General features: G+C 48.3%; 2 protein-coding genes across 2 annotated transcripts; both read left to right on the forward strand.

Annotated features, from left to right (window-relative positions):
* Positions 1-3483: 3483 nt before the first annotated feature.
* Positions 3484-5493, forward strand: ALTATR162_LOCUS6989 (uncharacterized protein; the record flags this gene model as incomplete). The annotated part of the gene is made up of 1 exon (XM_043314615.1): positions 3484-5493. One exon carries the CDS (start codon positions 3484-3486, stop codon positions 5491-5493), a length of 2010 nt encoding a protein of 669 aa, XP_043170550.1.
* Positions 5494-6226: 733 nt separating this feature from the next.
* Positions 6227-7283, forward strand: ALTATR162_LOCUS6990 (uncharacterized protein; the record flags this gene model as incomplete). Its single annotated transcript, XM_043314616.1, has 4 exons — positions 6227-6267; positions 6325-6368; positions 6425-6959; positions 7271-7283. 4 exons carry the CDS (start codon positions 6227-6229, stop codon positions 7281-7283), a joined length of 633 nt encoding a protein of 210 aa, XP_043170551.1.
* Positions 7284-13052: the final 5769 nt, after the last annotated feature.

The raw sequence follows: 13052 nt of genomic DNA on the forward strand, positions 1-13052 counted from the left end.
TGGCCAAGCTTCCGCGCACCTACACTGCGAGGATCCTTTACCTCCGCACGCAGTGTAGTGCAAGCTCTAAGCTAATCCTGTGCAGAATAAGCCGTGGAACTAGAGGTAACTGAGCCTGAGTTAGTAGGTGTTGTGTAGCCGAATCTATCGAGTATAACGTTAGGGTTAACTAGGGCTATCCCTGTGGCAGCGAAGGCGTTTTGTACGAGCTGTTTGGTGAATGTAGTCACCTAGGCAGGCCAAAATAAGCTTACAAAGTCACCTTTCGTTAATGGCGATAGGCCTTAAGACTTCTAGAGGTAGTTATCTAGCTCGGAGGCGTACGCGGAGGAGAGTGGCTTGAAGCAGACTACGTCCAGCGGCTGTAGCGTCTGTGTACTGTAAGGTAGTAACACAGCAAGTATAATCCAATTCTAATCGCAGTAGTTAATAAAATCCTGCGTTAGGTGACTCCCGTGGCCATCTACTATTAAAAGCCTATAACTTTAGCGCGCCTTTGCCTTTGTATAACGGTCAAACACCTGCTTAAGCTAGGCCAATCTAATATCATTATTCGTCTAGCCTGTAGGCGAAGAAGCCACGTGAATTAAGTGGGTTCCTGCCTCAATATCGGCTACCCAATAACTCTAGATTGTAGAGTTCTTTGACGCAAAAATAATGCCTAGGGGTAGAGCTGTACTATCCGCGCAGACTGCTGCTAATAGGCTCACCTACTTACGTGAGCTATCTTAACGAGCCTGCCTAACTTCCTTCTTCTTATATTAACGCCTACTAAAGATGCGCTTTCTCCTTCCTAGCAGCCTAATTGCAAAGCCCTTCTTATCTATATTGTATGTGTGCGCTGGCTTAATGTCGTATTCGGTGATCTTCTGCTGCAGCAGGTCAAAGTACAGCTTGTACTTATACCTAGACTTAGCGTTGTGGCGATTAGAGTCTATACCCGTCGTCTATTGTAGTATAACGCGGTCGCGGTAACAGTGTAGGAAGCGCGTAACCTAGCTCTCAGAGCAAGGATTTTAGGCTACTTTAGAGGCGAAATTTTGTACTATAACTCTTGTAGGTGGTAAGCGACGCGCAGAGAGTAGTTCTATATACTGCACTAGGTCCTCCTCCTGTTATCGAGTGAGCTTATGTTAGTAGTCGTTCGCGTCGCGTTAAGGGACCTGCACACTACGGTGCGCACGCGATAGAGTATTACGATCAACACCGTGCTTAAGCGCAATTTTTGTATACACAAGTTTATCGCCTAGTTTCAATTTACGAATCTCTGCAAGCGCATCATTAATCCCTAGCATGGTTGTTGAGCTATTACGCGTTGAAATTTGGTGTAGATGTTGTGCACTGATCGTTGGTTGACTCCGATCGTTGGGTGCACGGACACGGTAGCCTGGTGCCTGACAGTGATGTGCCGAATGCTGCTTTTCAGTCCCGGAGGCTTCGTTCTGCCATGTGGGCGTGGCTAGCGGTCGAAGAAGGGGCTCAGAGTCTGGAGTAGGAGCATTCCCTTGACTGTATCATCTCCACTGGAGTTGCGATGTTGTGGTGTCACTCGCACAGTGCAACCACGCAGAGGGGGGGGGGGCGCCAAGAATTAGCGATTGTGGGGCTTCAATTAAGCTAGCCCATAGATAAGCTGGCTACCCAGGTAACCTGGCCACCCCACCAAAACGAGACACCTACACAAAACACGCTATATCTCTTAACAACGCTTTACAATTGCTATTGGCTACACATAGATTAAAGAGTTGCAGCTGCTGTAGCTGCTGCAGCCCTCTCTGTAGCCCTCTCTATAGTAGCTCTATCTCGCTGGGCTGCTGTAGCTGCCGATCTATGTATTGCCGCCATGATATCCTCAACTTCCGCAAAGCGTTGATTTGGGTCTACTTGGACGCGCTTGCGAGGGGCCTGAGGGAGAGCGATCTCTAGTTCAGCCTCAAGGCGTCTTTTCTCTGCTTCTAGCCCTGCTGCTCTCGTATTCGCACTTGCCAGCGCCTTGCCTGCTTTCTGTAGCAGAAGCCGAGTCTTGCGACCGAGATTTTCATGACTCTGGATGTCCTGCTGCGCAAGGTAGATATCGCGAGGGCCCTAGGGTGTAGAGAGGAAGGCCTCGATAGGTGATCGAGGTCGCTTTAGGCGTGGAGGTGTAGCTAGCTGCTGCGAGACTTGCGATAAGCTAAGCACGTGATTAATATTAAATGGGCAGAGGCCAGCAGCTCGCCAGCCAGCTCGAATCACACGCTCTGTAAAGCCTTCCTCTCTAGCTTGATAGTAGCAGGTAATAAAGCGCTCCTTCTTTACAGGCGCTGCGTTGTCAAGCGAGGCTAGGTCCTAGATCTGCTAGCAGTAACTTAACTTAATAACAGAGAATAGAGCAAGGTCTAGAGGCTGTAGGACGTGTGAGGAGTGCGCAGGTAGATAGAGGAGGTAGACCTTGTGCTGTTTGCAGAGCAGGAGGAAGTCTAGACTGATATGGCTGCTATGACCGTCAAGAATTAGGAGTTGGCATTGACCATCTGCTGGCGCTGTCTCAGGGAGAAATATACGCTGTAGCCACTCAAGACCTATCGCGTTTAAGGTCCATCCATTCTTAGACGTTGTATAGAGCTAGCTAGGTACTGATTTAGCTAGGAACCAGGTTGTCTGTAGGCTCTAGCCCTTAAAGATGACCGCGCAGCGTAGCTTCCGCCCTATCGCTAACACACACTCAATTATTAACACCTACTCGCGATTCTCTGGCGACTTAACGTCAGCCTTCTTCTTTAATGCTCTAGCAAGGACTCTAGTATTCGTACATACGCCTAGGGCGATCCCTGTCTCATCTATATTATATGTATTCTCTGCCTGTATACCAAGGCGCTCTCGCGTCTGCTCATAGTGCTCAAGGAACGCGCGTAGCTAATCTAGCGTAGCCGCCTTAACTCTCTAAGCGTCGATCTTCTGGCTGATAACTAAGGCGACGCGTGGCTGGCGCTTAATAAAGTAGGAGACTCAGAGCTTGCCGACAGGCTGAGCGTCGCCATTTATACGCAGGATTCGATTTGCTATTTCTCGCGCGCGCGCGTGTGGAGGGGGGTAGCCGCGAGCGTCCTCTTCGAGGATCTAGTTAACGAGGAAATCCTCTTGTAGAGGGGTCAGCCGCTGCTAGTGCTAATAGCTGATGCGTCTGTTAGTGACGCCATTTAGGCGCGTCGAGAGAGTTGACCAAGGGATACCGTACGCCTTAGCTGCAGCTCGCTGGCTAGAATAAACACCTGTGTTGAGATCGCTAATAGCTAATTGTAAGGCTACTTCACGAGCGTCCATATTGAAAAGCGTTGTTGAGAGATATAGCGTGTTTTGTGTAGGTGTCTCGTTTTGGTGGGGTGGCCAGGTTACCCGGGTGGCCAGGTTATCTATGGGCTAGCTTATGCGAGCCACTCCCGAGGTTTCGCGCACCATCCGTCACGCCCACCCATCCACACATCTCCTGCATCATGAACCCTTATGGAACTTGGCACGCCATCATCGGCCAGCGCTTCAGCGTTCTCGGATCCCGTTGATGAGACTTCGATCCGCCTCCTCCGCTTCTCTCAGACTGAAGATGGCATCTTCATTGGCAAGCTGCGGAAGTTCCCAATCGCCGGTGCACCTCACTATTACACAGCCAGTTATGTGTGGGGTAAGCGTAAGTACGCGGGAGTGACAGTCAATGTGAAGACTGGAAGGCTCCCTATACTCGACAGTCTCGTACCCTTCCTACAGATGGTCACTCACCATGGCGACTTTAAAGGCACAGATTGGTGGTGGATCGACTCTCTTTGCATCAACCTGGGTGACAGTCGTGAACGTGAGAAGCAAGTGCGCATCATGGCGGAAATCTACAAAAAAGCGAGAAGAGCGATCGTGTGGTTAGGCGAAGAGAAAGACGATACCAGCGACTGCACCGATGCGATCGACTTCATGCATTATCTTTCCACTTTACAGATCGCGTTTAATGGGGACGATATTGCGATGCGCAAGAAGCTTGAGAACCCTGAATTCACCAATAAGTGCGCTGCTGTCAGCAACTTGCTAGCCAGGCCTTGGTGGACGAGAGTGTGGACTCTGCAAGAATTTGTACTCCCGAAAGAGGTGAAGCTCTACTGTGGTATGGCGAGCATCAGCCGCGGCAGGTTCAAGAGTGCGATCTACAGTATTTTCCTTTGCAGCACCATCAGCCAAGAATTCGAACATGAGCTTGTACCGCGAAAGCTATTCGACGGCGCATTCAACCGACGTCGCATCCATCAATGGCATACCAAGCCAGCTTCAATCGGCATCAACCTGATCGCCATCATGGCATACTTGGGCAACCACTCCGCAACCGACAGTAGAGATCGCATATACTCTGTTCTTGGTCTCATCACTGAACAAGATCGAGACCTCATAGGACCCGCGGAATACACTACCGATATTGCGCATCAGTTCGCGAGGCTTGTTCGATCCTTTTGGAACGTTCACAAATCGCTTGACATCATTTGCTTTACACACTTGTTCAGTCGCAACGCAGCGGTCAGCGATCTGGATGCCAAAAACGCAGCACCTACCTGGGCTCCGGATTGGAGGACAACTACCGACTTTGCTTCTCCTGTTCCGCTCATGGCAAGCCAAAGTGCCTGTGAACACATTGGGAACTTCAGACCGCTACGATCGACGCGTTGGAAAGCGATATATGACGCTCCTGGAACGCGACTCGGGAAACAAGCAGCAGTTTCCTTCTCCAACGACCTGAAAGACCTGTACTGCAATGGCGCCGTGTTAGATACAGTTCACGGGCTTGGTGGACTTGACGGACGGGAATTACGATGCCAAAGCTTCGTCTGTAGCGAGGCTGGGCACGAGTTGATGCAGCCCCGACAAGAGCAACGCACCGCACCGAGAACCACCATGTCACCCATGGATTGGCTCGAAGCCATAGCACGCTCTCTGGTCATTGACCGCCAGGACAAGTACCTGTGCTTCCAAGCGCCTGTAAACTATATCACCGACTTTCTCTACCTTTGCCATGCATGTATCGATGGCGATCCAGTCGACTGGAGCTTCGCGACATGGTTCGAGCACAACAGGCAACTGATCTTTGGCAGCACATCTCTGGAGGATCATGTGAGACAGGTACCTATTGGATTTATATCGCCACCACCGACACTGCATCGGCCACCATCACATCCTATGCACCAAATGAACGACAAGCTGGACACCTTTCTCTCGCGCTTCCACGATACTGTACGGAAGAAAGCACGCCGACTGATGGTCACCGAGCAAGGCTATGTTGGTGTGGCACCGTGTCGCGCAAGGCCTGGCGACGTTGTCGGTGTTCTATTCGGGTGCAGCATCCCACTCGTTTTGAGGAGGGAGGCGTCGCAAGACGCATGGCAGGTCGTGGGTGAAGGTTTTGTGTATGGGCACATGAATGGTGAGATCGCAGACCAAGTGAAGAGTAGAAGGGTTGGTGTACGTCGGTTGAAGCTCATATGAACTGCTGCGCTCACCGTCCACGCACCCGCACCACCATTCAGCGAAGACGCCAAGCATACGGCGCATTGCATGTGAGGTGATCGCCTCCTCGGCTGCAGCTCAGCTTTGAGGCCCAACCTCAGCCTACCTGAAGTCTGCGCTCTCGTGGACAGCAAACGACTAAGAATATCCTGGCAACGACACGCTTTCGAGCTCGCTACTCAGTAAACTTCTACTGTCCTTATGCGTGCGGATCATGGCAGCTTGGAGGTGCGCGAAAGTGTTCCAGCTCTTGTAGGCTATTGCCGACGCTCGGACGTTTCTTTTGCGCACCAGGCTGTACGCTCACCAACATCCCCACACCGTTCGAACACACCCCGCATGTCGTCGACAATAAGGTGCATGGTACGACAAACGATTGTGTCATTGCGCTCAATGCGATCTCGTTTGCGGTAGACGCAACGAGTTAGTCTTGGGCGCATTGCTGTGTGCTGATCGGGGGTCAGCCTGCAATGTGGTGCTACCAGCCTTACGCCACTCTGCATCGCGATTCGCATGGCGTTGACTCAGCTCGCAAACAACCCTTCGGCTATGCAACAAGAAACATGCAGCATGGGAATAGGTTAGTTGAGGTGCTCTACAAAGGCACGTCTTCTTCGCCTACCTGATCCTGCCTCCCCGCACTTCCCTCTCCAATCTTGGAACTCAGGCACTCTACCTTGTACTGAGTACGTTGCTTCAGGTTATCAACAAAATGTCGGGCGCTTTCTATTACCCGCGCCCAGCAGACAGTGTGTATGCCAACATCAATGATTAAGTGGAGGTGTCGTATTGGTCAACTTTCGCCAACAGGCTGCAATTCTATTGCTATGAAGGTGGTGGTGGCCCCGGTTACAGTATGTTTCCTACGAAGGACCTCTAGCGATTGTGATCAATCTAACAGAGGTTGCAGGTTACACTTACGACATCGATCAGAATGGAACGTATTCCATTCCACTACCGGTACTTGAGCAGGATGTCAAAGACTGGGGCCTTCCCGTCGGATGTGGAATGAAACTATATGAATTTGGAGAGGATGGTGGTATCACGGGCGCGGCGGTAACCGTCACCTCCGAGACTGACCAGCCCGCATCGATCTTTGCCATGTCGTCGACTGTCACGTATGAACGCATCACTTCGAGCACCACGGCCACTCCAAGCCCGGCACCGAACTTTGTTAGCACGACGTCTTCAATGTCTCCCATGGCTACTTCCACCAGCCCGATCATCACTGTGGACCGCCCCAATAGGGGTGGCTTATCGACAGGCGCGAAGGCTGGCATCGGCGCTGGCATCAGCGTTGGCGCATTCCTTGTTGCAGCAGCTGCATACTTATTGTATCGCAACCATCGCAAGATGGAAGACTTCAACGCGCGACTCACCTACCAGTCTCAGGCTGAGATGTACAAGCCCGTGGGTGTTGCAGTCGCGCATCAAGAAGGCAATGGGTACGAGAGGCCTTACAGTCAGACATGCCAACAAGCAAGTTTTTTGATTGACTTGATTGATTCTTGATCAAAAGCTCAATCAAGTCAAGATCAATTCGCCCATAGCGTTTTTCTAATTAAGAACAAATTGAAGCCCTCTTTTTGATTGAATTGATTGATTAGATTGATCAGGTACTAATACTAGGGCGATTTCTAAGGTAGTTAATAAGGTTGCTAGGCAGTAGATAATATTAATAGGGTGACATATTAGTGGTGTTAAGTTTCGATTAGTAAGCAACCTTCTGATCTAACTAGCTTACTCTGCGACGTAGTATCAACATTTAACATCAGCCTATATCTTATATTAGCGCCTATTGTTGTTATCTCTAAGGCTCCTTACGCGCTATTACTATCTGTTATGCCTCCGAAGGCCTTTAAACGCGCTGCTGATCGCGCTGCTGCGTCAAATAAACGCGTCAAAGTCAACGACAACTCTTAATCGCAGTCTGAGCTGCCTGTACGAACCTCACCACGCAAAGCCCTTAAGGTTGCAGCTAGTTAAGCTACAGAGAAGGCTCCGTTCGAATCGCAGCTGCGCGACCTGCTGCCCGACAACGCGATCGATCCGCTAACTGAGGGCTCACGAGCTGCTACAGAGGCTTTAACCGAGGCGTCTAATAGCTATAATAGAGGCGAGCTTAATAGTCAGTTTAAGGATAAATACGATAGCCTTAATTAGGCTTATATATCGCGCTTTATAAAGCCGCTGAGGACGCTTAAGGGCAGGAAAAGCTGGGTCTTTGAGCACGGTTATCGCGTCGCCTTAATAGCTGATCCGCAGAGGACTTTCTAGATCTGCAGGCATTGCTATAAACATTAGAGATTAGAGGGGAAGTAAGCGTTAGAGGTAACGCTATTAACAACTGCTGCGATAACTTATATAGCACAGAACAGAGTTAGCCACTGCCTTAACTGTTAGGGCTAGCTTGCTAAGGCTGCGCTACCTCGAGGTTAGACGTCCCTGCGATTATTAAGCGATAGCGGTGTTGTTGTATCGCAGGAGGTCGCTAATAAGATTAGAAACTTTAATGTACAAGGCTTTCAATACGCTGCTGTTAGCTAGTTAGTTAATAACAACTACGCTCTCTATAAGTTTAAGACTCTAGCTTTCCGTAAGATAATAGCATACGCTAGTCTAGAGGCAGCAGAAGCTTTATAGGTAAGTTGTACTAGCGTCGCGAGCTTTGTTATAAGGCTTTATCGCTACCTTAAGCCGCAGGTTGTTAACAACTTGTCGCAATCTATAAGTTAAATCTATATTAGCTTTAACAGGTAGACGACAAGAGGTAGCAAACGAGGGTTCTTTAGTATTGTTACTTATTACGCTAACGCCTGTAGTAACGTTAGGGACCTGCCTATTACCTTACCGCAGCTTACAGGCGCTTATAGTAGTAATAGGATTGCTAATATAGTTGCGAAGACGCTGCAGCAGTTTAGTATTAATCGTTCTAAGCTAGGCTACTTTGTCCTTAATAACGCATCCTTAAACAATCGAGCTGTCGCTAAGCTTAGCGAGTTATACGACTTCAAAGCTCCTTTTCACTGCCTCCGCTGCGCGCCTCACACGCTTAATCTTATAGGCTAGACAATTATGTTTAGACTCGACAAGGAGGCGTACAACAGCGATAGCAGTAACGAGCAAGATATAGAGGCGCGATACTTGCGAGACTGGCGAAGAGACGGCCCGCTAGGAGTACTAGTCAATATCATTAACTACATCAAAACGCCTTAGCAACACGATCTGTTCGCATCGCTTTAGCGCTTAGTTAACGATTAATTGCACACAGAAACAACACTAGAGCTAATTAAGCCTATTGTCACGCGATAGAACAGCTATCACGACGCCTTTAAGCGCGCAGTTTAGTTATTAGAAACCTTTAACCTATACGCTAACACTTATATTAATCGCATCGCGCGCGATAACGCATATGCGCAATCGCGCGATAACAAGCTGCCTAACGCGCCCTCCTAGATGCGATCTAACAGACTAAAAGCAGTAGATTAGGCAGTAATAACTAAGTATATTAAGGTGTTAAAGCCGCTTAAGGAGGCTACAAAACGCCTTAAGGCGCGCGGCAAACAAGGAAGCTTTAGAGCTATATATAATGTCATCCTAGTATTTAAATACGTAATTAGAGCTTACGAGGCGATACTTAGGACCTACGATCATGTTGACTTTAACGCTCATCCTGAGGCTCTAGAAGATTACCTCGCGATCAACCTTAATGCTGCCTAGCGCAAGGCTAACGATTACTACACTAAGCTTAATGCCTCGCCCGCCTACTATAGCGCAACTTGCCTTCACCTATACTACAAGAACTACTGCTTAAACAGCTAGCGTAACAAGCCTTACTAGATTGTCTTAAACGAGGCAGAGTTGCAGCAACTATAGGCACAATACAAGCCTATATCGCAGCTAATCACGCGCCTAAGGCTGCCGCGATCAGGCGGTATTAACGACGCAATTGCTGCGCTTGTTAACGTCGAGCCCGCAAACGAGGTAGATATATCAAAGATAGATAAGCTTGATCGCTAGCGGCGATATAAGCTACCGTAGACAAAAGAGCAGTTTGAGCAGGAGGGCAATCTAATCAAGTATTAGATCAGCCTGCGATCGCGATATCCAAATCTATCGCGATTAGCTATCGATCTGCTTACTATACTAGCTAGCAGCTGTTAATGTGAGCGCCTGTTCAGCAAGCTTAGCGACCTATTAGAGCCTTGCAGGCAGAAGATCGGATCTCAGCTGCTAGCGGCTATCTAATGTACCTAGAGTTAGAGAAGAGCAGGTTTTAAGCCTCCTTATAACTAGGAAGATAGTCTTACTAACTAGGAGATAATTAGTATCTACAATATATGTGAGTAAGAGAACAATAACTAGAGGTAGCTATATAAGATCGCTCTAGATCGCATACTAAACATAATTAAGAGCATTAATCTCTAATTAATTACGACTCTAAAACAGCTTCAATTAAGTCAATCTTAATTGCGACCTTATAAAACTTTAATCAAGCTCAATCGGCTGCCTTAGATTAATTGACTTGATTGATAGCATGTCTGCTAAGATATGTAGACCCTTTCTACCTTTGTGTGTGCGTTAAGCAACGGCGATCTTCTAGTAGCACCCGCTCCGCTTGCTAAAGCCTAGACTTGGATCTTAGTATTCTGTAGCATGCCCGCTAGTCTGTCTCCTATTATGCCCGCTGTGTAAGTCCTGTACACATTCTTCTTAGACGCTTCTTAACTTGTTGTGCCCTTCTACGAGCTAAAGCAGTATTTAGCTACGGCTTAGTATATGTATTGGTCGCGACATGCTTAACAGCTCGAGAACGTGGTGGGTTGGACGAGGGAGCAGCGGCGGGTCTGCGGAGCTAGAGGGCGGCGCGATGGTTTATCTCTGTAGCGTAGCAACTTTCGCGTTAGCTATAGTCGTGCGTTACACGCGTCTTAAAGTTGCACAATAGCTGTGTTAGAAGCTAGTTGCGGTTCTGATGCTAGGTGTGTTTGTTGTCGCGAGCTAAACGCTAGGGGACTTCAAACCTAGCCCTGCTCCCAATCCGAGCTGGTTTTCTAGTGTCCTAAAGCGCATAGCAAAAGCGTTGCACAGCTACTTAGCTACTCGACCACTTGGCTACATAGCTACAAGTCTAGACGTTAGCGTAGCGGTCGCGTGACGTTTATGCTATATTGTCGTATTGCGCAGTAAGCGAGATCTATTCCTAAAAGACACTACAAGAGAATAGACTATATAGCTTAAGGCTACTATTCTAAGAATATCTGTTCTACTAACCTGTTGTTGCGTTTGTTGTGTTAGGGAGTGTTAGTGGCGTCCCGCCACGCAGGGTGTCCTATTACCTAGGGACGGACGTTAGCGTCTAAGAGCGGATATATAGCATGTGCTAGTGGTGTGTTTAACCTTCATCGACAGTAGAACAAAGCAGGATTATCTTTCGTGACACGGCAGCTCTCTGCCTTGCTAGTAACTAAAACTATGCTGTGTTGTGAGTCTTCCTAGGCTAAGTGAGAAATGGCTTGTAGTAACAGTTGACAAGGTTTTGCTAATTGTTTTCTTTAATCGCAAGGTGAGGTAGTAAGAGAAGAGGTCTGCCTAAGGTAAAGCGGCTGTAAAGTACAGTGTTTATCAAATGCCTCGTGCGATATTCTAGAGCGTTGCAGACAACCTGCGGAAGCTAGCTAAGAAAGGAATTAGTTGTGTCGAGCGTTCCGCGCACAGCAAAAATCAGGTAAGTTAACTTCTAAACTACAATGTTGCACTAACGACAGGCAGCAAAAGGGAAACACTATATAAAAGTGATTGTATTGGACACGTAACTATGCGTACCTAGTACATAAAGCGGAACTTAGGGTGTCTGTTACTAAGATTCTTAATCTTAGCTGGGGTAAGGTTGATTAAACGGTGATCGCGCTTGCCTAGGTCGCGCTGCTTGTTCTCCTACTTGCAGAAGGCGATGCTAAAGCATGCTAAGAGGCACACGCCGATTTGACCGCACAGATTAACCTTATAACCCTTAGGGTATCTTAGTGCGTTATGGACGGTGTATATCCTACAATGCATTAGCTTAATACTAAAGGGAGCTATTACATTAGGTTAACTAACTAGGTTGCAACAATACTACTAGCTGTGCCTAGCGTTACTACCTACGCTATATATACGGCGCGGAACGCTAGTCCACTAGCGTTGTTTGCTGCCTATGCAAGAAATCCAGGGCCTCTGGGGAAGGATCTAACTGTGATTAAGAAGATACCCCTATAACGTGCGTTGGACTCAGTTAACTATAGCATAATACAAAAGCTAGCGATAGCGGGAAGGGTAAAGATGGCAAGGTAGATCCCCTGCCGCTTTGTCTTATTAGAGACGGTCGCGACGGCGATGGCGATAAGACAGGCGCAAGCGTAGGGAGGTACCGAGTAGAGTTGCGCCTTCGTGGCGGTCCATCCCAGGTCTTTGAGAATAGTAGGCTACGGGGTACTGTCAGCGTCTTATGTCCCTTCCTATTTGTGATGGTGCCGTACCAGAAAGAGCGATATTCCTTGCACTGTGATGTTGATGAAGAAGAATCCTAGAGCGCAGAAGTAATTGTTGATATCTTTGAAGGCGCTCTCGAAGTGGGCCCGTGCAATATTTTCGTCCTTTTCTGCCCCATGGTCCTCCAGAAGCCGCTCAGAGGCTATCATACGCTCGCGAACGCTCAGGAAGTAGCATTCTTCGGGGCTTCGCGGCATCAGGAAAAGCGCAAGGAAACCGACTAGTACTGTGAACAGGCCCTCGAAGAAGAATATGTTACGCTAGGTATGGATGACTATCGAAGAGGCGCCCTACGGAGGAATGCGAGACAGACTGTATGCACATAAGCGATGGATGTGTACGTTGAATCCTAAAGCTACCTACACAGTAGCGAGCAGGCCGCTAAAGGCTCTAGCTATAGACGCAGCAGAGACGTAGATGCTGATGCGGAATAAGAGCTCCTCGCGCTTGTAGAAGCAGGATATAAAGAAGGCGAGACCTCTAGATGTGACAAGTTAGACGCGGTAGCACCGAGCATAGCCTAGACTTACGGCATAACACCCCCCTTAAATACTCTAAGAAAGGCTCTAGCAACTAGCAGTCCCTTAAAGCTCTGCACAAAAGCACTGCACAGCGAGATAAGCCTAAAGCTACACACTAAGAGCGGCAGGTAGAACTTGGGGCCGAGCTTCTTTAACAGAGTATTGCTCGGCACCTCAATAAATATATACACAATGTAGAAGATGGAGGTTACCTAATTCTAGCGGTAGCCTTGGTTGAGACCTAGCTCTTCTGCTATGCCTTGGATTCTAGCATTCCTAACGTTAATTCTGCATTTACTGTTAGCGAGTTCTATACTCGATGCGGAGACATCGTGTACCTGTCGAGGAAACAGAGTAGATAGAGAAATGTGGTAAGCGGCACGATTACCCTGTCCAATTTCTGGCGGACAGCTGTCTCTTCTTCCTTTGTCTATTTAAGGGACTAGTTACTGCTCTTAAGATTTGTGCCTAGATATATTAGCAGGC

Source organism: Alternaria atra, assembly GCF_907166805.1.
Source record: "Alternaria atra isolate CS162 genome assembly, contig: 25, whole genome shotgun sequence".
NCBI lineage: Eukaryota > Fungi > Ascomycota > Dothideomycetes > Pleosporales > Pleosporaceae > Alternaria > Alternaria atra.